This window comes from Simochromis diagramma, unplaced genomic scaffold (genome assembly GCF_900408965.1).
Source record: "Simochromis diagramma unplaced genomic scaffold, fSimDia1.1 OVJJ01000303.1, whole genome shotgun sequence".
Taxonomy (NCBI): Eukaryota; Metazoa; Chordata; class Actinopteri; order Cichliformes; family Cichlidae; genus Simochromis; species Simochromis diagramma.
Window position 1 is genome coordinate 426,477 of NW_024386791.1, and position 24,178 is coordinate 450,654.

The following is a 24,178-nucleotide window of genomic DNA, read 5'->3' on the forward strand; positions in this document are numbered from 1 at the left end:
TCGGATTTGTGCCAAAGATGATTAAGTTCGTCGTTATGTAGTCACCCAAGTGTGAGCCAATGACAGCACAGCAAATTAGCTGCAGCAGTTTCTCACAAACAAATTAAGTAAGTGTGATGTGGCTGTTTACAGTTGCAAATTGTGCATTAAATGGCTGTAAAGTTCCACATAACGTTCTCTCTTGCTGTCTGTGTAATTCTTTCCAACATGTTTTTTTATGAGGAGCTGGAGTGGTAAAGTGCTCTGCTCTCTCACTGCTGCTTGTACGTGTGCCGCCTTTTCTTAATCCACGTGGATCCTAAACCTGCGTTAAACACCCTCAGGTGGGACGTGTAACCTGCCCACCATCCCTTCGGCCTCAGATTTCAACACAGTGCTGTCCAGTGACCAGAACACCCTCGACGGGACCCACTCCCAGCATTCTCAGCACAGCACGAGCCAGGACGACATGGCCGACATTGAAGAGGGGAACCAGTGTCCAGCTGCTGTTCAGCTGGCTGATGCTCAGGTTTGTCTCTAAATCTGTTTTTACACTTTATAATTAGACATGAATTAGTCAGGTAGTTTGTGTGATATCTGCTGCTCACTGATAAGTTTTAGAACCGGTTCAGAAATTGGTTTTTAAATTAGGCTTTTTTTATGTTGATGCCATTAAAGCAGATAAAAGCTAATGCAGGCTTAATTCACACTGATTTGCAATTAGTCCGATTTGTTTATCGAGTTAGAAAAAGCTGAATATCCAGTGGGTCTGTTGATAAGGAATCATTCTGTGTTAATATAAATGTCACCTGTCTCATACCGTTCGGCATTCATTGGGCTTTCCATTTCCTTATTTCACCGTTTTATTTTAATTTCATACGCAGATGTCAGACGGATAGAAAGCTTTTAGTTAAGCGTCTACAAAAATATCTTCTTTTCTGTGCGTTGATCGTCTGTTTTCATCCCCTCAGGTTGTTTTTAAGCCTTTACTGAGCTACACAGGCATCCAGGCCCAAGATACCACTCCGCTTAGCTATAAGATGTATTTTGGAGAGCACCTGTCTTTTTCCGGCAACCTCGAGTGCCTCAGAGCAGACATTGCCGACTCTGATACCACCAAGGAGCGCAAAAACAAGCGATCTAGGAGGTAAAACTGTCCTAAAACACGACAGGCACATGTTGCATTACCCATCCCTGCTTTTTGGCTTTTTAAGCCTTTTTCCTTGGTTTCTTCTCTTAATGAAATTATCTGCTAACCCTTTGTGCTTCTTCTATATTAAGGCAAGGCATGGTGAACCTGCCTCCCCTTGAGTTCAAGCCAGCGTTGCTGATTGAGACTTTCAGTGTGAATGCCGTGGTGATGGAGAAGTCAACCAGTGCTCCTCAGGGCCCCACCGCAGCCCCGCTCTCCTTCCACGACCTCAACCGCCGCCACTACAATACATTCCACTGTGACTTCACTACAGCCTGCCAGGCCATCAGCCAGCGCGTCGACATGGCCCTGGTGCGCCTCATCCACCAGTTCAGCACCATGATCGATGATATCAAGGCCACGCAGACCGACATCAAGCTGAGCCGCTACACCGCCGGCTCGGCCTCCCCGACACCCACCTTCAAGGCCCGGCCGTATCGCCACTTCAGGTCGTCGGACTTCAGCCGCAGCTCCCGTGGAAGCCTGAATGGGGCGGGCCGCAGTGGAACCCAAACTCTGAAGAGCAAGAGAGGAGTGGGTGGAGGGGGAGGATCAGGAGGGGGAGCCGCAAATGCTGGTGGTTTACCTCCAAACGGACCTCCATCGGGCATGGACACGCTGGGAAGAAGGGAGCCGAGAGGACGCAGCTCCCTCGGACGCTCAGAAAGACGCACCTCCAAGGTAACGATGATAATGACAGGACAAGATGGGAAAATAACACAATGGATAGAAAGTAATGTGTATATTTTGAGGAGCCAAACATAATGAAGACTTTGCGCAGTAGCTGTAAATGGCTGTGATGAAATTTAAATGAAAACCTCTTGTGCCTGTTCAACGGTTCTGTGAGGTGCACCTGTCCAGACCAGTAGAATCACTAAATTCACTCAGCAGCTGACATTTCCTCCACACAAACCCTAGAGGGAGCCAGTAGATTATAGGATTTTCTCAGAACAGACAGTAGTATCTTAAACACATCTGTGATGTTTCAGTAAGAAATATTGTTTTGTTTTCAAAAAGACACAAAGTTTTCAACTTTAGAAATCTTCTTGCAAACATGTTTGACTTGGTGAAAGTTCTTTTGTTTCAGAAGTTGGAATATGAGCTTTGAAGTTTGAGGCACTAAGCACTTTTTAAATGAGATTTTTATTAAAGTAAATGATGTATGAGATACATTTGAAGTATTTTCCACTCTTGGGGAACTCTCCTGAAATAACTGAGTCACCTCCCTGACACTTATTTCACAAGTGTCTGTTTTTAGCTTTCATTAAGTGGCTCTGTCGTGACAGCTTACTGCATCATAACTATACTGTCAGAGTAAATAACGGGGTAATAAAATAAGGAATGAGTCAGCAGGCCTGTTTATTTACCCTTCAGCCCCACGATGCATATTGTGGCACGTCTACTTTCTGTTTCATAATCTGGAATATTGCGTAATGCCCTCAGGTGTCACGGAAAGGGTCCCGTGACGTGGCCGACCACATGGCGATCCAGATGGATGACTCGGACTCCATCACAGTGTCAGAGCAGAGCGAGCCATCAGCAGAATGTTGGCAGAACATGTACAAGCTGCTCAACTTCTACTCCCTCATCTCCGATCCTACTGGCATCCTGGAGAAAAGCTCCCCGGAGAACTGCCTTTCAGGTGGAAAAAAGCTTCCAGCACACATCCAATTCCACATTTCAGTTGTTTAGCTTAACTGTGCCTTTTTCATTATGCTTTACTCTTCGCTTTATTTTTAGAGGTTGTTACTGTCTTATAATCTGCACACTATGCTCTGCAAATTTGACTGACTTCCTTCATGATCACTGTTTTATAAACACCTTTTCATTCATTTCTCCTGTTTGTGACACACCTATTTCAGTTTATCCTACTAGAATATTTTACTGCTGTAACAGAGGAGGCTATGAAGTAGTGACCATTCCTTGGGAGTGGGAGGATAAACTTTCCCAATTTAATAAAAAAAAAAAAAAAAAAAAAAGTGGTGCATCTGTCATCACCATTTTTATAAGTGAAAGCACAGAAGCAGTTTTTAATGTAACGTGTAAATCTAAATTCGCAGAGACGGGACGTCACACCTCAGAGCCGTTCTGTAAAGTGATATTTGAGAATGAGCAGCAGGACCCCAACACGCCCAGCAAGCCTCCCGGTGCGGGTGGAAGGCGACGCAGCCTTGTGAGCTCCGAGCCTCAGCACGTCACGCTCATCGTGTTCGGCATCGGCATGGTGAACCGCACACACCTGGAGGCGGACATCGGCGGGCTGACCATGGAAGCAGAACTGAAGAAGATACATGGAAGTTTCACCCTGAAGGAGAAGATGAAAGGTTAGGCAGGGATATTGACAGAGATAATGATTTTTCCATCTTTTTTTATGGTAGGAAAGATCCGATATGAAACTTTAGAAAGTCCCAAAGTAGATCGATGCAGGTGTGCAAAGAAAAGGGAAGTTCCTGGTCAGTAGAAGTTTGGTTTGTTTGGTTTGTTTGATCTGATCTCTTTTTTTGGTGTTGTTGTGCCTGCAGATATTCTGCACCAGAAAATGACAGAGACATGCGCTTCGGCTCACATAGGAGGGGTAAACATCGTTCTGCTGGAGGGGATAACTCCTGACATTCAGTACGTGCAAACTTTCCTTCTGTTCAGCCTGTCGATTAAATATTTTAGCAGCTATTTAAAAAGAAACCAAGCGTTTTAATCGAAGTGCTTTGTTCCCGTCTGATCTTAACTGTATTGATCCTCACTCTCTCTCATTGTAATGTTTTTTTTTTTTTTTTTCTTTTTTAATAATTCAGCAGGTGGTAGTGTTTTTCTTTTCTATTAGTTTAAATGTTTTCTTTAAAAATGTGTCGTTTTTTTAATTCTTAATCACAATTTTGTAAAGTGAACAACTTTTGCAAAATGTACTCTTATCAAAAAAGTTGATTGAGTGTTTAAGTATAAACTCCATAAACACCTTTAAAAGCCCTCTAAAACATGGTTGTGTTAGTGCTCAGTGAGAACTATTTACAGGCTCCTGTCCAGCCAGTTAATTTTATTATGTTTTCTTTTTACTGCAAGCAATTTCCTCAAAAGGTAGCCAACCTAATCAGGTTGCAAGCCTTGTATTTATGCTTTTAGACAGGCCAGCGTGTCTCCACACTGTTTTGATTCAGTTTATTACATAAATAGATGGCTTACTTAAGAAATCCTCCCACTGTGAAAATAAAACTGAGACCTAATACTGTTTCCATAATGTACCTGCACACTCTGCCTGTTTTTAGATTTATGTGGCCAAAACAGTAGCATTCTCGAGTTGTTACTGTGATTGCTTATTTTGGCTCTTGTCCTTTTGACTCAAGCAAAAACGGTGTGCGAAGACAGCAGGTCCCAGTGCAGAAGTAAAACAAAACGATGGTGTCTGACATATCAGTGGCTTTTCAGAAGTTGTTTTAGTTTTGCCTCCTAGATGCAATTTAATTACGAGTATGTTCAGCTGTGGTTCTCTGAGCTACCTGAGCTCATCTTTGTGTTTTAACTGCTTTGTTAATCCAGAGCCTTATCATAAATAACGTCTGAACTTCTAAAACATTTTAACAGTACATTTAATGTGAAAAATTTCTCTGATCTTCAAGTTTCTCAAATTATTTTACACTTTCTTCTTCTTCTTCTTTTTTTTTTAATTTGCCTTCTCTTCCAACTACTTGCCTAGACTGGAGGATTTCCCAACATCTCCCACCAGCACTGCTAAACAAGAGTTTCTGTATGTTTATGCTGCCTTTTAGGGGACTCATTAAACCAAAAGCATAACTTCCTTAAATGTACATCCATCATTTGTTTCAGTCACCTGTTTACCACATCTGTTTTCAGTGAGCATTTACACTGATCTGTCCCCATTAAGTTTGTGTAAATGAAGCAACTGCCACTAGCTACCTGTGGATTGTTGTTGCTGACTTTTTTTCTTCTTCCCCAAAACATAAAAGCATCTGATTTCTTTCTCATCTCACTTTTTTCCCTATAAAATGTCAGAAAAATAAAAGCGAGTCAGTGCAGTATCTCTTTGTACCAGTGAGAAGCAGAAAAACTAAATATTTGAGACGCTGAAGCCAAAAAATGGTGTCTCATTATCTATTCAACTTTCTTGTATTTGTTTACAGCATTCATGTTCTCTTCTAATGTCATCAATCTGATAAAAATCTGCAGTCTATTAATATTTAGTCCACACATATCATTTTCCTTTAGCTGAGCCAGCCAGGCTTGCAGACCGTACATTCTTTGTTATTCATTCATAGCTCATTACGTCCCTAAAAAAACAAAAACCAAAAATGCACACACAAATAATTGCAGTCCTGAATTTGCATGGTGTTTCACTGTTTGGTGTCTAACCCCACCTTCATTCATAAGTCTACGTCTTCTCTATGATTGAGTTTTTTTTGCTCCGCTGCTTATTCCGGCTTCCTCTGTGTTTACAGAACGGTGGTCAAATGCAACATCGCCAAGTCTCAGGCCTTGTACAGCGCCCAGCGGGGTCTGAAGACCAACAACGCTGCTGTCTTCAAAGTGGGGGCCATCATGATCAACATTCCCCAACACCCGGCTACGCTGCACAGTATGATGGTCCGCAGCTCCCATCAGCTCTCCAAGCAAATCTCCGACCTCATCCGCCAGCCTTCTAATGCGTACGTCTGCTTCACCTATTCAGCTTTTCTCACAGCTTTTTTTCCCCCACTTCAAAGTAATCAATTTCAAAATGTGCTCAACTTGAAACCATAAATGAATCCACCATCCAACACGTGCTGTCTCTGAAGTGTAATGTTTACTCATTCAGTTCGTAATGTCTACTAAACAGACACGTTACTACAGCAGGTCCACACTGTCGCCCGCCTTTAAAACCTGTGTGTGGTCTGTTTCCATGGTAATATGCTGAATTATGTTAATATATTTATAGAGTTGTAGGTGTGCTTTGGGTATTAAAGAACTTGTCTATAATTTGATTTTCGCTGGAATGGAAGTCAGTATCTGCAGAGTTCTGAAAAATAACACACACATAACTGAATCAAAGCATTAGCAGTGACTTTTCCATGTGCAGCTTCCTTCAACGCAGTTTACCTCATAAGGCTGGGTGGATAAATCGGAGGCGCTGCTTCCCAAATCCAGTCCAGACATTAACATATTACATCATCGCTTGAACATGTAACTATGTAGCACTTTTCTAGTCTCACTGACCAATCAGTGATTTCCACACACATTTATAAAACACTTTACTTTCTACTTAAGCACTGTATCTACCCACACACTGGCGGCCAATTTAGAATCATCAGTTTAATTAACATGGACATTTCTGACTGTGGGAGGAAACCCACACAGCCAGCCACCCTCCTGACAACACAGCACACATAATAATAAACATAAACTCTATCAGTATTCCACTTTTGAACAAAGTCTCATCCTATGGAAGTAATTAAATCATCTGAAAGAAAAACAGAAATATTAACAAGAGGAGATTATAAAAAGAATCAAACACGGTATCGGGGAACAAGGCGGCATTTATAAACACATAGCAAACATTCATTAACGGCTCGCAGTAAAAGAACGTTTAAGAAGGGATTTAAAAGGCGGTAAAGAAGTTGATGGATGTAAGTGGGATTAAGGCTATGTAATACTTTAAAAGCCAAAGTTGCAGCTAAAGTAGAAAGTCATGCAATCCTGACCTCATGAGTAATTGTTTTTATGTTTTTTAACAGCCAACCTCCTAATAGGGAGGACACCCCCACCCCGCAACCCTCTGACAAAGCATCCAGCATCAACCAGACCCCTGTCGAGGCCAACGAGTTCCCTCAGCTTCCCGAAGGCCTGGAGAAGAAGCCCATTGTCCTCAAGTTCAGCGCCATGATGGATGGCATCACCATTGGCGCAGCCCTGCTCCCATCACTGAAAGCAGAGTACAAGATGGGCCGCATGAAGAGCCACGGCATGACGGGTGTGTGAAAATATATCTGATACAAACTTCTGCAATATTTGTTTAAAATAATCGTTTTCCTCCCAGCCTTTTGTACCAATTTGCTGAGGTTAATGAGTCATGATATTCCTTCTCTCACCAACTTGTCTTTAGGAGCACAAACCAGTTTCACGTTTGAGTTGCCGAACCACAAACTTTGCTTCCAATCAAAAGTGTCCCCGGTGGACATGTCCCAGCACACTATGTCGCCATCAGCCAGCCTCACGCTGCCGCCGGTTACAATGTCGGGAGAGTACATCATGGAGGATCACGATAGTCACTCAGACCAGGGCTGGGCACCAGACGACTTCCCAGCAAAACAAGGAAACTACCTGCAGGGCAACTACCTGCGATGTGTAGCTGAGGTAAAAAAGTTATAGCAGCAGGTGCTTTACCTAAAGGCCTGTTGATTTACAATCTGCATTTTAAATCTTTAAAGTTTTGTTATTTGTAACATCTAACTGATCTTTGTGTTCACTGTCCTCTCTCATGCACAGATTGGCTCTTTTGAGCACAACCTGACCACAGACCTGCTCAACCACCTGGTCTTTCTGCAGAAGGTTTTCATGAAGGAAGTGAACGAGGTCATTCAGAAAGTGTCAGGTAATGTAACGTAAACCTTGTTGTTTTTCATTATTATTCTAATTATTATCTTTTACATTTTTAGAGACTTACCAGAATCACAAACGCATTACAGTACTGTATCCTCTATGTGCTGCTGCAGCAGCCGAGCTTTCCTCTTGGATCAATAAAGTTAATCTAATCTCAGACATCTGGCTTTTCCCCACAGCATTCTGTATCCTACAGCTGCTGCTTAAGTTGCTAAAAAATCGTTTTTCCTCAAATATCAATGCCCGATGCACTGCTACAAATCCACCCTTGTTTATTTCCACATTATTGATAGTATTTTGTTAAGCTCACCAAGCTTGATTGATATAATTGCCCAACAGAAAGAGTAGTGGTAGGTTTTTTTTGTTTTTTTTGTTTTTTTTTTTTGCCATTTTAGAGAAAAGAATAACGATGGAGGCACATTAAAGAGGAAAAGCTGCAATTGAAGACTACAGCAGATTAATACTTGCACATCTGCCCCCGGTCCACATTGCCACAATTCAGCTATGTTTTATCCAGCTTGTGTGTGACCTGAAGTGACCTGTAAGGTGTGTGTGTTGTGTTCTGCCAGGAGGAGAACAACCCATCCCACTCTGGAATGAGCACGACACCTCAACAGATGCAGACAAACCCAAAATCCTGCTTTATTCTCTCAGCCTCAGGTTCAAGGTATCTGATGTTCAGTTTGTTTCAGAAATGCAAAATTATTCTCTTTGGGAGAAGCTTTGTGTTGTTTTGAAGGGATGAAACCAGTTCAAGTTTTCTCTGTGGAGATTTTATTGTTGTCTTCGTGTTCACAGGGAATCCAGATGACAGCAACCACTCCCTCCATGCGAGCCGTGCGCTTTGAGACGGGCCTGATTGAGCTCGAGCTGTCCAACAGAATCCAGTGCAAGGCTCAGGCTGGAGGCAGTAGCAGTTACCTGAAACTCTTTGGAAAATGTCAAGTTGACCTCAACCTAGCCCTTGGACAGATTGTCAAGCACCAGGTACAAATGAAATCCTGCACGTATTCTCAAGCAGTTCGTCTTACTCAGCATACAGACACAGAATCCTCACTTCTTAACAGGTCCCGTTCATCCCGTGCTTTATCGTATCAGATGAAGTCAATTCAATTCAATTCAATTTTATTTATATAGCGCTAAATCACAACAACAGTCGCCTCAAGACGCTTTATATTTTACAGTAGATCCTATGATAATAGATGACTATTTGATTCCTTTTCTCACTTTCACTTTAAAGGTGTATGAAGAAGCTGGCTCGGATTTCCACCAAGTGGCATACTTCCAAACTCGGATTGGTCTGCGGAATGCTCTGCAGGAGGAAATCAGTGGATCCACTGACAAAGAGGCTGTTCTCATCACCCTCAACAGGCCGGTGGTTTTCGCTCAGCCCGTGGCATTCGACAGAGGTTAGGATTCCTTTTTTTCTATCTTTGGTGTATAGGTCTTTTAAAACATGGGCTGCATGATATTTAATCTGTGTTTAAAGGTGATGATTTTTCTGACGTTCAAAGTTTCTCACAGCTTTCTTGACTGAAGCAGGATCAGAAGCCTCATTATGTACAATGCAGTACAGCAGGTGATACGTTATCCTTGAAGTCAGACTTTTCTTAACGTGGCAGCTTTATTGTTAAAGTTACTTTGGTAATTAGAGTGGGCATGTCCTTTATGAAATTATGGGACGGTGTGTGTGTGTGTGTGTGTGTGTGTGTATATATATATATATATATATATATATATATACACACGTGTAATAAAGTTTAGTAAATGGATGTGACAGCTTAAAAGCTGTGACTATGTGAGGAAAGAACACAGTGTAATGTGTTGTTGGATCCTTATCAAACCTGTCTGGGATAATTTGTTCCAAGTGATTAAGCTTCTTTTCCATGTGTTTAAAAGTTGCTGCTACTAACTGATGTTGCAGTTAATGTAATAAACTCAAAACATCTACAGCTGGAAGCACCTGCTGAACTTCAGCTCCTGTTAACATTTTGTCAAACTCCCATTATACATTATTCATTGTTAGTGTGTCTGAATAATCTGACCCATCAAACACTTTGTAGAAATTTTAGAAACATGTCTGTCTGTTAAGATGACTCCGTCAGTCTTACTTAGTCTGGTTTAATAAGACTCAGACATGTAGCTGACATATTTAGGTGACATTACTGGAGAAAGACTTTCTGTTCCTATTAATGTTGTTGGGTAACACTGAACAATCAACAGTATAAAGTATAGGTTTTAATTTTTTTATACTGTGTAACATTATTTCACACTTTGATGCCAATTCAAACACTGGTGGGTAAAGTGGGATGGGTGTGTGATTTTATTTAAGCTCTGGGAAAAACAGATTTTCCTTATTTAGATCCATATTTGGAGTTTTTGGTTCCTTAGCATCTCAAAATTTGATATAAATTACTTAAATGACATGTGAGATCTTATTTAATGTTTATTCATCCCACCACTGTGCTCTTCTGCAGCTGTGCTCTTCTGGCTAAACTACAAAGCTGCATATGACAACTGGAATGAGCAGCGTATGGCCCTCAACAAGGACATTCACGTGGCCACAAAAGAAGTGGTGGATAAGCTGCCAGGCATTCAACAGACCTCCGCCCAGGCATTCAGCACCCTCTTTCTGCAACTGACAGTCAATGACCTGGGTATTTGCCTGCCAATTACCAACACATCTCAGGTAATATGCTATGACTGAGTCTCCCAAGTGTCATTGGTCAGTCCCTTTGAGCGTTAGATTGTTTTCTTATAAATAATCGTATATATTCTTAAGCTCGGTTTAGGATATAAAGTGCACAACTTATTTTGTTTTGTAAAAGTTTTAATATATGCTGACTTGAAATACACACTTTGAAAAGTTATAAAAAACAAAAATCCCCAACAAGGTGCTCTGCTTGTGGCTCTATGGCCTGCTTCCATCACTGCTGCTTTTTTCAGATCAGCCAAATTTGAATGTATTGATGAATCTACTAGTACACTGATCGCTAGTAGATGCCACAATCTGCAGTAGTTTTCATGGAAGACATTGATTTCCTATGTCTGCAAATACTCACCTAGTGTAGCAGTAGGTAAACTGGAAATGCAGACTGCTTGCCTTCAAAGTAAAACTAGTTTATGTTGAAACATGTTGGTTACAGTCATAAGACACTGTCTTTACTTTGAAGGCTGCTGATTCCACCAAGCAGCAGCCAGCAACTTGCAGCAAAAAAAACTTGCTAACTGGTTAGACAATCCACATTTTCCCCTGGCTTCGAGAGATTTCCAGCTCAACACCAACCAGTCTGCAGGCATGTGAGACTGATGCCAAACTAACAGCCTTAAGAACTGTTCAGTGATGTTGAGCTACTCTTATCACATCTTATGTCAGTGCTTCCTCAACAATTGCTGTAAATCTGTATACAGTCCCAACAGACAGGCTTCCTCGCAGTTACTTTAAGTCAACATGTGCATGTGCATATTGGGTGTCCTATATTTTGCTGTACTCATTCATCATAGTTTGAATTATCCTTATTCTACTTTGCATGCTAGGATTGGAAAGATTTCAGATGCAGACAGTTATGTTACACTTATTTCCATAGAGAGGACAAGAACCAGTTACGGAGGGCACAAACTCTGAAGCTGGGGCCAGCTCTTCAGCAGGCCAGCAAAGAAATGCACGAAAAGTAACCAAAAGTTTATTACATCTCTTGGGATGGCTTGGTGTGAGGTGTTGACTGATACTGAGTGACGCTCTTCTATAAAACCTGTCACACTGCAGTATACTGCATCATAGGTGCTTTGTGGTTTTAAAAAAAAAAAAAGCTTCTCTAACGGCGGCATAACAAGTAGTGAAGCTCGGGCTGGTGTTTGAGGTGTGTTTTCATAATAAAAGTTATGCCTGTTGGTGTCCAGAGTATTGATTATGTGAGTGCTTTTAAGTTATGTACGTTTCTATATGCGAGACTAGATTAAGAATATAGTTAGGTGCAGTGTTGCACATGGTGGGCTCTCTCTACGCTTGTATGCATGTGGTATTTTGCATTGGCTTATATCTGGGATCTTGTAATAGCTGCCCCAAAATTGTGGTCTGATTATTTTCATCCAGCTGATTGAAATGGGCTAGTAAATAGTTCAGATACAGATATCTGTATTTTCCTAATGATAATGATCAGACTGCTATTCTGGGACTAATGTCAGGTTAATCAAATTCATGTAATTTGGATGTGTGGGTTTCTGTTTTTTTTTTTTTTTTTTCTTCTTTAATCACTGATTTTCTGCATTTGAACTTGAAATGTACTGAAGAGCTTGGTAACACTTCACTCAGAGATAGATTTATGTCAGTAGCACTTAAACTTGTTCCCTTGAAGGTTTTAAAGTGGACCTGTCTTAAGCTTTTGACTTATTTTCAGGTGGACTTGAATATTAAACATGCTAAAATAACAAATAAAAAAGTTTCAGACCTTTTGGATCTTTATGATGCCCAGTCTTTATGATACACAGTTCTGGCTCCACTCTTTCACCTGCCATTCAAACCTTCCGTTGGTGAGTTTTAGGCCATAAGAATAAAGATGCATTAAAGAGAGGGTGCAAAGGGTGTTAAACCAGCTTGTGTGGAGACAGACTATACAGAGGCCAGAAAGATGTAAAAAGGATTATTTGTTTTGTACCGTGAGTCATGTATAATCTAGAGTCCAAGCTAAAATGTTTAGAGCTGATAATAAGCATAGCAAATCCCCTTTAATGTGCAATAATTTGCCATTGTGCTATTGTTCTTAATATTTGGTTAAGTTGATGACAGCTGTACAGAATGAAGTGTTGCCAATGCTTCCTTTTCCAAACAAATGGAGGTGGTTTGCCTTTCCTTGTACTCTCCCCCCTTCTCCTCTCTCCCTTGAGGCCAGAGTAACCTTTCTCCCTGCCATTCCACCAGGCCAATCACAGCATAGATTTTGACACGGGCTCTGCGCTGGTCCTGACCATCGAGAGCACACTGATCACCGCCTGCTCCTCCGAGTCCCTGGTGAGTAAAGGACACTTCAAAAATTTCTGCATCCGCTTTGCCGAGGGCTTCGAGACCTCCTGGGACGACTGGAAGCCTGAAGTCCGGGGAGACATCGTCATGAATGCTTGTGAGTGACACAGTTTATGCAAATGTTTTTATCTAAGTGTTGCAGAAAGGCATTTCAAATACAAATTCTGTACTGTGTGAGCCCGTTCACATTTGATTTGTGAGCTAGTGGGCAGAAGAAGACTGTCAGTGTGTCTCTATAGAGATCATAAAAGATATTTGTTTGTATGTACCTGTGTGCAGGTGTAGTCCCTGACGGTACATATGAAGTGTGTTCCAGGACTACAGGGCAGCCCTCTGCAGGCAAGTTCTTTTAACTGTGCTCTGGTCTATTAAATATAGATCACACCCTAGAGCTGCACAATGATATTGAGACTGTGTGGAAAATTTTATTATTTATTGCATTAATTTTCCCAACATCATCCATTGTTTTCCCTCTCACTCCTGGCTTCCTTTTCACCAAAACAGAAAGCAGCAGCGCTGGTACCTGGACTCTCAATGTGCTTTGGAAGATGTGTGGAATTGCCGTTCACATGGACCCCAATATCGGCAAGCGCCTCAACGCTCTGGGCAACACGCTGACGTCCCTGACGGGCGAGGAGGACATAGACGACATCGCCGATCTGAACTCTGTGAACATGGCAGACCTTTCAGATGAGGACGAAACCGACTCCATGTCACCCACCACGCACATGGTCAGACACCGCTCAGTTCGTTTTTTATTACGGTTTAGTTTGAATTCGGAAGATTGCTAAAGAGTAATTGTGTATTTCTGCCACAGCTGGATTCAGTCGTTCTTTCACAGCCTGACTTTAACGAGACACGAGCAGCTGTTGCATCAGTCAGATCAGATGGTCTCCTTTAGAAGTTAGAAAGTTCTCAAGAAATATCTAAAAATATATATTTCCAGTGTTGAAAGTTGTGAAAAGAAAAACTCTAAACTGAAGTGGGAATATTCAGCTGTTGAGTTTACTGCCAGTCAGTATCGCAGGTTCAGAAGAAGAAGTTCAACATTTAGGGAAATGCATCTATTCTCTTATTTTGCAGCTGGTAATATGAGAAGATACGTACCACTGTGGTGTATGTAAATTAGATAACAGACTGCAGCAGCTGTTACCTTAGTTTGATGCAAAGACTGAAAACAGGGAATGTGTTGATAACTAAAGCTGCCTCTAAAACAAATTGGTTTGGGTTGTCTGGGGGGCTGTTATGAGTTTCTGCTGGTTTCCAGCAGCCTCACAAGATTGAGGTCACAGCTCCCAGCTAAGAAACACTCAGGCACGTAACCCCTCAGTAAAACAGCAAATTGCTGTTTTTTCTCCTCTTTGGTTTTTGCACAGATTAAACAAACTGATAAAATGTGTTAGTTTGGGTTCTTTAGGACTGCCTATATTCTCCTTCACTAAGCTAACCAGCTGCTGTTCATTGTGGTGTCGCAGGTAAGATCTACGATATCTTCTCATCGTGCTGTCGACAGGATAGTGTTTGTGGATTTCTAAAATGTTGAACTATTCCTTTAATAATGCATCAGTCCGTTTGAACAAATCCTACCTGGCTTGCATTTAAAAAAAAAAAAAAGCTTCTGAAGGCAAAGTCTGACCCAGGCTGTCCGTTGTTCCACCTTTCCATTCACCTGTCCCTGCTGTTATTTACAGACTCCAGAGTTCAGCCCCCGGCTGACCTTAAGGAAGCGTCTGGTAAACCACATCCTGGGCCTCAGCCCCAGGCCTCAGAGCATATCTGTCCCCATCGACTACTTAAACTGTGCATCTCCTTGCCTACCAGGCAGTGGCAGAACCCAAAGACCCCTCTCCTGGGCTTGTGTATGTAGCCGCCCACAGTGTTAAACTTTTCTCCAGGCTGGTTGAATCACTTACAAGGTCACATTTCGGGCACTTGCACTTAAGTGATGAAGGCTGTGGATTCCAAAATTATGAGCTGTGTTATTTGCTTCCACTGCCCTCCTCATTAAGCTTCAATGATGGGTGAAAAGAAGTAGATTAGTGGCCCATAATTCCCTTTGGCAATAAAGCTTTGTTTCCTTCTTTCACTAGGAGTTGTGGTGGTGGTGGTGGTGGTGGTGTCTCTTATTTGTGACATGGCTCCTGGTGTGTGGATAATTCTACAGATAAACTTCTAATGATTGAATCACAAAAATGCACCTTTTAATCAGAAACTGGGACATCGGGACGATGGATTCTTATTGCACAATCTGTTGATCAGAAGGTTTGTCACAGTTGTCAATCAGTTTAACCACATCTGTGTGTTTCCATGTGTGTTTGGTTTCCTGCTTTGGTGCAACAGGAGGCGGTTGACCCCAGAAGGCCCATGGTGTCAGGAAACCAGATAATTGATGCTCGTGGGAGGAAGTTCACAAAAAGGGTCGTTGACATCCGAGAACTGAATGAGCAAGCCAAAGTCATCGATGACCTCAAGTAAGACTCCAGCTTTTTGTAACTGTTCTGTTTAAAGAGTTGCAACAACTAAGTGACTAGCCGTGTCCTCTTCTTACGAACGCAGGAAACTGGGGGCCAGCGAAGGAACCATCAATCAGGAGATCCAGCGCTATCAACAGCTGGAGTCTGTGGCCGTCAAAGACATCAGGAGAGATGTCAGAAAGAAGCTGCGTCGCTCCAGCATGAGGGTGAATCCCCCGTCTCTTTACCTTCCCCGAGTAGAAGTGCATTCGCCACAGCACCTTAACTTAAAATAGCATGAAATAATGCTAGGGTGTTGGTCATATTTATCCTTTTATGGACCCGTTTGTAGCTGTGTTTGTTCTTTCCCAGGCGGCCTCTCTAAAGGATAAGTGGGGTCTTGGCTACAAACCAAGCTACAACCGCTCCAAAAGCATCTCAGCGGCAGCAGGCCGACCACCTCTAAAAAGGATGGACAGACAAAGGTAACAAAGAAGGGCAGCAGGAGGCACCTTCCCTGGTATCAGATTATCATAGAAATGACACCATTAAGGGAGCTTCACTGTAAACAAACAGGACCATGTGACCTCTGTCTCACTTCTCTGCTGCTGCTGCTGCCATTATGTTTTTCAAACATTTTCCCATTATCTTGCTGACAAAGAGGGACAGAGTGACTCACAAATTAGAATGTAGTGAAGAGGAAGTGCTCATTGCATTTTGTTTATAGTAATTATGCAGATTATCTCAGGATTAATGTAGTATTGATATTCAGGCAGTTCACAGACCTTTCACAGGAGAAAAATATTTACTCTGGAGGGGTCAACAGATGCTCAACAATGACTTGAAATGAATCGTACTAATAACAGGCCGGGCTTTGACAAGTGTTGGCTGATTAAATGCCATATGTTCTGAAATAAAATCAAATAAAAATGAGATTCTCACAATGTTGGCTTCAGTTCCAGAATCGGAGATGTGGATGCAGATTTCCCAGATATCCGTGTGGACGTGTCCTCTCCGGCACCACGGGTCACCTTCAACATCCAGGACACGGTAAGCCTGCCTTGTTCATGTGTCAGATATCCATTGCTGTAGCACATTAATAGATTGCATTGTACCTCTTAATTGATTTATTTATAAATTAAAGCATTTCCAAACAAATCAATATTTATTTATTTTTTTAGTTTTGTGCAATTTTATATGCGATCATCTGCATCTCATCCATCATTTACATGTTTGTTTGTTACCATAACTGATCTCTGTTACAGCTGATTTGTACAGTATGTTGCAGTAGAAACAAAGGGATGAACTCTTGTTTTAAAAATAACTCTTCTGTCCAATTAAAGATTAATAATCAGGCTTTGGAGTCTGCACCTGTCAGTCCAGGAGATATATTCAAGGTATATGGTCCAAGAATAAAATTTAAAAAATGAAAATACATAACCAACGCTGATCAAAATCTTCTGTTTCCTCCTCTCCTCTGTGATTACCTTGACAGTGCTGACAGGATTTTGAATATGCAAAATCAAAACAGGATGATAAGACGGGAACTTTCGGCTATATGCAGTAGACATTCATTTGCATAATAACTTGCACTTTTGTGTCCACAGTTAGATTTTGATTTATTACTGGTGCATGAGGATCATCCGGATTTATAATAAAACCTACTATTCCCTTAGCTGCTGAGTGTGAGAGTCAGCAATTCATCCCTGCTTTTATTTAGAATGACCTCAACCCAAGAAAGTTCTCAGAAAATCAATTGTTTGCAGAATAAAAACACTTTACAGTTGAATTGCTGCTTAATGAATTATAGTTTCACACCCCACACACACTCATCCTGTCTTGAAACTGCATAAAATAATCCATCAGCTTTTTTCTTTTTTTTAACCTTAGTATATTGAGTGATTTCTAACAACTATGCATGGGTGGCCACTGAGTCACAGTCTGTCGGCTTTTGTTTGTCACAACAGCAGGTCCTTAATCGCCCCCAACAATACCAAAAACTTCACGAGGATAAGATAAATAATACGTTTAATATAAAATCACCAGTTTACCTTTTAAAATGCTACAATCACAAATAATAACTCAGACATTCTGGGGAAAAGAATCCATTCTCTTTAACCCCACATCCCTGAAGCGGCATTTGTGGCTCATACTGTGAAGACGGCAGTCATGTGTGTTGAGGAGAATAATAACTATATAAGAAAACTTGCTTATTATTTGCGGGCGTGAAGCCATGACTGCAAACATAAACTGCAAACAACTTTCATAACTGTGGCTCCCAAACCTTTTTCAGACAATCCTCTCTCTTCAGAAGCCACAAGAAAGTTCCCTCCCCCTACCCAACTGTTTTAATTACTTATTAACAATTTTTAAAAGTCCAAGTGAAATTTTAGGGTTAAACAGGTGGTCACAGGCATGTGTGAACGTCACATAATCCATCATAAAAGATGATTTTATTTAAAAAAAAATCATTTATTTTTACTTAATTTTAACAAAATGAGAGATTGAAGTCTTATAATGAAATGGTGACCTTATTATGTAGTTGCCAAGCAACCTGTAGCCACTTAAAATATTCGTCAATAGCATAATCAAAATTCCTTTGATGACATGAGTTATTTAATCTCTCAAAGGAGCTTTTGTTGGGTTTATTTGCTCAGCACTGTAACTGAATGGTGATGAATCTGTTGTGCAGTTGTGTTATTTTCTTGGTGAGTGTAAATCTTTCTCTTTTTTTTTTTTTTTTTTTTTTTCAATAAAATCATTAACGATGAAATTGATAACAATAATCCTGATATTAATTAAAAAATAATAATAATCTCTAACTCTTTGATGAAAGAACAAGACTTGCTCAATAAATCAATACCACACTCATATAAAACTCTATATTGTCCTATAAGGAGTATTTGTGTCGCAGATGGATTATTTCTAATTTAACTGATGCTCAGCCTCTGTCGGTGTGTTTGGGATCTGTTGACCCTACACAAATGGGCTTTTTCCCTGGCTGTCATAAGGATACTTCTACACTTTCTTGGGCATTTTTCTGTTGTCACCATCTTGAGACGGGGTATGTCATCTTCTCATCCTCATCTTCTTCCTTTGTTTCAAGCTGTCATTCCTCTTCACAGAAAGTGCATGACCTCTGAGCTCCTCGGTGAACAGTTGCAGGCAGTAGTGTTCTGCCTCTGGACGTGCAGAAGTAAAAAAATTAAATTTGATTTGAGCAGTAAACACAAATTTCAGAACTGATCAGTTAAACTAATTAATAAGGTCCAGTCTACAGAACACTACTTTCATTTTTGGGTGGATTTCTGCTGAAGACATCAGCTCCAGCTCTCAGATTCCCTGGATCGATGTCTCCACATAGGAACAAATTTAGACAGACATTAAACCATTTCCTGTGTGAGTTTGACTTTTTGTCCTTTTCTAAAGTTCCCTGAGGAGTCAGAGGGGGACCTGTCGACAGTCTCCATTGACGATTCATCCCATCCTCATCACCTCCACCTCCATCCCCTATCTGTTGTCGATGGTCATCACTCAGTTTTCAGTGCCCCCGCCACCCCTGCTGTCTTCTCACCCACACTTCCCTTCCAGCATGACGACGTAAGGCGCGATGACCTGTCCTCTTCCTCCTCGGAAGACTCGGACAAGGACGACTTCGAGCATGACAGACAGCAGAGCTATCGAAGGCCTGTGTGAGTTTATTGCGTTTGTCAGTGCAGGCGTACTTGTAATGACAGTTAGGAAAAGAAAGCGCCATTAATTTCTTTTTTTGTCTAAAAAAGAAAAGCTTTTCAATTTTCAGCATTCACTAAACGGTGTTGTCCTCCCTGATTCTCAGCCAAACGTCTCAGAGAAAGTCCTCGGGCTTTTCTGCTGTGAGTCAGTTGTTCAGTGAGCGCTGGCCAGGCACTCCTGCCAACCGCAGCTTCAGTGGCCCAACGACGGAAAGAAACATCGACTTTGAGCTGGATGTCCGTGTGGAAATCGACAGCGGGAAGTGCGTCCTTCACCCTACTACTCAACAGCCCGAGCACGAGGATGTTTCTTTGAGGAGGTGCAGTAAAAAGTTCATTTCTCAATCTGGGAAATACAAACTCCTATTTAAAGTTGGTCTCACATTTCCTCCCAAATGTAGTATTAAGCGTAGATTAAATCAGACTCTATATTAGCAGAAGTACCTGAACAGCTGTGATGGTTTATCCTCACTGGACAGAAGAAATGAGACATTCTATATTCAGTTCAGTAATTTGGGTTTTATAGGAGCTGTGAGCGCAGCCTCCGAAACCTGGACCAAGAATCTCCTCCCAAGAAGAAGAAGCTCCAGCCCAACTACCCCTCATCCAGCCATCTCCTAGCTGGAAAGAAGTGTCCCTCCACTCTGCCGACCAAATCCAATGACTTGGAGACTACAGTTTTCTACATTCCAGGAGTGGACGTGAAGGTCAGATTCTCCTACATCATCCAAACTGCCAAGGTTTTTTTTTTGTGCTTTAAATAATTATTTTTTCCTTTATTTTTCCCTGCAGTTGCACTACAACTCAAAGACCCTGAAGACGGAGTCACCCAACGCCTCGCGTGGATCCTCTCTCCCCCGCACTCTCTCCAAAGAGTCGAAGCTGTATGGTATGAAAGATAGCGGCCCTCCAAATCCTCCCAATGCTGTCCAAAGCAAGACTAACTCGCTCCTACCTCCCCCGCCCCCACCTATTCCATCAGGTACTGAGCATTCCCTCATTTAATTGCATGCCCTTCTACCATCCATAATCGCCGACACTAGAGTGCCACGCCTCTTCGATCCGATGATTTAAATCTACACGTGGACCGTCCAAATCAAATGCATGCGATTCCATCCCTTTTTTTTTTAAATTTTTTTTTTTTTTAAAGGCATGGCTCTAGAGGGCACCCTTTGATCAAACGGGTTCATGCATATTGATGCGCCCCACAGAGGGAGAGACTCAAAAAGACAGTTTAAAAGAACCTCTGTTAATATGATTCCAGTTTATTTGAAGTTCAAGAAACAAACTTCTGAAAGTGCTGTTAGAGTGTGGAGATGACTTTAACTTTCATGTGTCTTTGCAGCTAAAGGTAAGAGCAGTGGAGGGGTAAAGACGGCCAAGCTGTATGCCTGGGTGGCCCTCCAGACCCTGCCAGAGGAGATGGTGATCAGCCCCTGTCTGCTGGACTTTCTGGAAAAAGCACTTGAGACAATTCCTATCACTCCAGTGGACAGGAACTACACAGGTGTGTTTTTAAAACCAGTCCTTTGGGACCGTGTTCTTGGAGGAATTGTGTGTCTTGATATTCATAGTAAACTTCTTCTGATGTCTTTCCATCAGCTGTGGCATCCCAGGAGGAAGACATGGGTCAGTTTGATACAGTGGAACAGCTCGAGGAATCGACCACCTCCCTGGTGTCCTCTTCAACGTCGGCATACTCCTCCTTCCCCGTGGATGTGGTTGTCTACGTCAGAGTCCAGGTACTGATGAGCTGTCATTCATGCAATTTCTTCAGAGCTGCTTTGGAATTTAAGTCGACTGTTTATATAAATAATAATTAATGTGTTACATGTAAGAAAAAACTAAAAGCACAAGGAAAGTATTATGACAAATAACAATTACAAGTCATAAATTTACACTAAAATGAGAATTTTCGTGTATGAAAACATCTACTGTCCTCTGTTTCCAGCCCTCTCAGATCCGCTTCAGCTGCCTGCCAATGTCCAGGGTGGAGTGTATGCTCAAACTGCCCTCGTTAGACCTGGTCTTCTCCTCTAACCGTGGAGAACTGGAGACCCCGACAGGAGCCCATGTGACAGACGGGTCACACCAGCCCTCCTCAACTCCACCCGGGCAGCATATCCCCAAACCACCTCCCAGCAAAGGTATCTAGAGCATGACTTCCCCGTTTATTTTGGCAGAATAATGGCGCTCTAATGTGTGCAGAGATACGTGAACGAAACAGTCTTTTAAAGTCTTTAGCACACCGTGAGAATATCTATTAGCTGCCACTCCATGGCATGTCTGAGCCCTGTGTGAGTTAATGTTGCTCGCAGCATGTTCTCCTGCATTCATTACTCTTCTCTCCAGTCTGTCTTTATGCCAGATGATGCATGTTAAGATGCATCTCAGGTCTTGGAAATCTGTGAGTCACTAAATGCACAGGTTGGATAGCTGGTAGCTCACTCCTTTCCATCCTGAAATTGTGTTAGTGCTAATGCATTATAGGATGTTAGACTTATATATATCACAAGTGTATAGTGCTGTTAATGAGTGTGTGACTGGATGATTTTTTTTGTCTCTCCTGCCCCCTTCCAGCATCTCCGTTGTTGGGGAGCCCTCTGGGCAGAAGCCGTCACAGCAGCAGCCAGTCCGACCTCACCGGGCCCCCGAGTAACTCCTCGGGCCTCAGCTTTACAGCATGCATGTCTGACTTCTCCCTCTACGTCTTCCACCCCTACGGCGCCGGAAAGCAGAAATCTGCAGTCACGGGGTTGCCTCCGGGCCAAGGGCCGTTAGGTATGCTAAACATTTGTGTTATTCTTATCTGTTAAAGATACAGGACTGCATTTTATCCACTAATAAATGCACCTCTTGTAGATAGGATTGATGTAAAACAATTACATGCCAGCTGATCCCATCACCCATATCTCCTCCCCCTCCCGAAGGTACCGTGGATGAGGAGTCGACTTCAGTGACAGGAAGGAAAGACTCTCTGAGCATCAACCTGGAGTTTGTGAAGGTCAGCTTATCGAGGATGAGGCGAACAGGAGGCCCCACTTTCATTGAGAGCTTTATTCCTCCTAAAGGGGGTAAAATGGACACCACCCTCATCAACATCTCAGGTACGCGGTCGTCTCCAGAGAAAAACACCTGTCCATTAGACAGATAATAACAATATTGGGAATTTGACACAATTCCTGCAAAAGTTGAGGTATATTTATCAAATATATGCTTTCTGTTATGCAGCACAAAGTTATACAAAGTAAGAAGTTGTCAGTTTATTTTTGGGTTTATAGAAGAGTTTGCAACAGCAAAGAAAGGTGTTTGTCAAAGTGCAATGTTCAGGGGGGGGGGGACTTGTTAAAAATGGATTTTAGGGCAGAATTATCAAAAGCTGATTTGACTTGTGATTATTTTCAGCATTTTTATGTTCTCATGACTGCCCGCATAAATACACTGAGCCATTTTAAGATGGCTGCTGAGTCGTGAGGCCTGCTTCTTGAAGGACTTTGCTCCAGCATGGTGCTGTGTTGATTCTGCTTTGATACTGAACCACGCAGAGCTTTGAAGATCCATATCTTCATGCTGTATCTGTCGTCTGCTAACGTGGGGGGACTGTCAAATATACTGTATGTTGAACTACTGGAACTGAACACTGCTAAAGCTGAGGTTTGTGCTGTTGTCAGTCCTTTAGCTTAGTTATGGTGTATATATAGAACTGGTTTAGCTGTGTGTTTAAAAATGATTCACTCTTTGCACTCTGCTTTTCATCAGTGCTTCTTCTTTTTTGTTACTTTTTAAGCCCCGATTTTCAGCCCATCACCTTTTCTTCTATGTCACAGTGTTGGCTTGTTTGAGGATGACGCACAAGCGCGTCAGTGTTGCTAATCCGCTGGTTAAAATTCCCACAATCCTTCTCTGTGCACAGGGAGAGTGGTAGGGAAATGAACACTGACGCGGACCATAAATCAGCTTTTAAGTGCATCACTTAAATTGCTTTTAAGGTAAAACATCAATCATGCAGTTGGGGGTGACATTTGGTAAGCAGCTGCAGTTTTTTAAAAGGGTTAACTAAACCTAAATTAAATTCTGAAAATAGGCGTAAGGCAAAGAATTTTAGTTAACTGGAATAAATCCGGTTGCATGTGTCAGCACGCACAGCCTGAGGAGTCCTGGGCAGATGTGCTTAACAAGACTGGGACTCAGTGTTTTTGTTGGCCATCCTTTCTGTGAACTGTCTCAAAGTTTGTCCCAGCTCAGCAGGAACTTTCACAACGTTGTGTTTTTTTGGAACTCCTGCATAGTGTTAAATATTTCATGTTCACTAAAAGTGGGAATCAAGAAGCTTGCCCCTTTCTTTCTCTCTGTAAAGCAGTCAGAACAGATGCGAACCCTTTCAGAGAAGCATCTTTAAGGGATATGAAACTCTGTGTTGAGTACTCAATCATATCAGCAGCACTGTGGGAATGTACTCCAGCACAGAAGCAGGCTGTTGTGACCCCAGCTCATCGGGGGGTAACGGCAGTAACACAAACAACCAGATGGAAATGGCTGAAGGCAAAAATGTTATCTTTTTATGAAAGTGATGAATACAAACAGTGAAGCCAAGCAAAGCACAAAGTAACAAAAGAAGTAGTGAAAGAGCCATGGGCAAATGGTGCTCGTCAGAACAAAGAAATAAAGGGCTCTGAACTTGAATTCCATTTAAAATTTACCAACTGATTAAAAAGAAAACTGGAAAAATAGCGAAAGAGCTTTACGCCATTAAACAGCCAGATTAAACCCAAACAGTTAGAACAAGCAACCTTAAAACCCGAGTGTCACTTTACAATAAAGTTATTCAACAAACCCTGTCCGGTCTCCAGTGCACAACCTTTGCAACATGCAGCTGCAGGTATGCACGATAAGGTGTCTGCAAACTAGTACAGAGAAAATGAGCGTCTGGAAGCACAAACCGCTGACAAGTAAGTTAATAAAAAGAGAGACAATGACGATCTGCTCATACCAAATCAGCCTCCCTGACTGACAGATCACAGCCACTTTTCAGAGCAGGTGTTGGAAGGGCTGGTGCACAGGCCTGGGCACCAGTCCAGTCATTCAGAGGCGGGCCAGAAGCAGCAGAAAGGCAGGATGTATGGTGAGTGTAGGCACCGATCCTGGAGAGCCTGCGTGTTCAAAAAGAAACACTCCAAAATGGTTAGCCACACTGTAAAAAGAGAGTGGGAACATC

The 24,178-nt window shown here is 42.0% G+C and overlaps 1 protein-coding gene across 3 annotated transcripts in view; it reads left to right on the forward strand.

Moving 5' to 3' along the window:
• kiaa1109 (KIAA1109 ortholog) overlaps positions 1 to 24,178 on the forward strand; it is a 72,556-nt gene that overhangs the window by 34,512 nt on the left and 13,866 nt on the right. Inside the window, exons 47-80 of one of the 3 annotated variants that reach the window (XM_040023618.1) lie at positions 324 to 508; positions 951 to 1,126; positions 1,261 to 1,852; positions 2,615 to 2,813; positions 3,232 to 3,495; positions 3,694 to 3,787; positions 4,860 to 4,910; positions 5,620 to 5,826; positions 6,892 to 7,127; positions 7,260 to 7,510; positions 7,643 to 7,748; positions 8,326 to 8,423; positions 8,555 to 8,743; positions 8,997 to 9,165; positions 10,234 to 10,445; positions 11,344 to 11,427; positions 12,675 to 12,873; positions 13,056 to 13,115; positions 13,281 to 13,507; positions 14,468 to 14,635; positions 15,117 to 15,247; positions 15,333 to 15,456; positions 15,602 to 15,714; positions 16,186 to 16,279; positions 16,573 to 16,626; positions 18,659 to 18,921; positions 19,068 to 19,283; positions 19,490 to 19,670; positions 19,756 to 19,945; positions 20,309 to 20,470; positions 20,566 to 20,705; positions 20,915 to 21,110; positions 21,544 to 21,744; positions 21,894 to 22,070. In XM_040023618.1, coding sequence (XP_039879552.1) covers positions 324 to 508; positions 951 to 1,126; positions 1,261 to 1,852; positions 2,615 to 2,813; positions 3,232 to 3,495; positions 3,694 to 3,787; positions 4,860 to 4,910; positions 5,620 to 5,826; positions 6,892 to 7,127; positions 7,260 to 7,510; positions 7,643 to 7,748; positions 8,326 to 8,423; positions 8,555 to 8,743; positions 8,997 to 9,165; positions 10,234 to 10,445; positions 11,344 to 11,427; positions 12,675 to 12,873; positions 13,056 to 13,115; positions 13,281 to 13,507; positions 14,468 to 14,635; positions 15,117 to 15,247; positions 15,333 to 15,456; positions 15,602 to 15,714; positions 16,186 to 16,279; positions 16,573 to 16,626; positions 18,659 to 18,921; positions 19,068 to 19,283; positions 19,490 to 19,670; positions 19,756 to 19,945; positions 20,309 to 20,470; positions 20,566 to 20,705; positions 20,915 to 21,110; positions 21,544 to 21,744; positions 21,894 to 22,070 — 6,009 coding nt within the window. The remainder of the gene's footprint in view (positions 1 to 323; positions 509 to 950; positions 1,127 to 1,260; positions 1,853 to 2,614; positions 2,814 to 3,231; positions 3,496 to 3,693; positions 3,788 to 4,859; positions 4,911 to 5,619; positions 5,827 to 6,891; positions 7,128 to 7,259; positions 7,511 to 7,642; positions 7,749 to 8,325; positions 8,424 to 8,554; positions 8,744 to 8,996; positions 9,166 to 10,233; positions 10,446 to 11,343; positions 11,428 to 12,674; positions 12,874 to 13,055; positions 13,116 to 13,280; positions 13,508 to 14,467; positions 14,636 to 15,116; positions 15,248 to 15,332; positions 15,457 to 15,601; positions 15,715 to 16,185; positions 16,280 to 16,572; positions 16,627 to 18,658; positions 18,922 to 19,067; positions 19,284 to 19,489; positions 19,671 to 19,755; positions 19,946 to 20,308; positions 20,471 to 20,565; positions 20,706 to 20,914; positions 21,111 to 21,543; positions 21,745 to 21,893; positions 22,071 to 24,178) is intronic. The other 2 variants (XM_040023619.1, XM_040023620.1) reach the window with 2 other exon arrangements.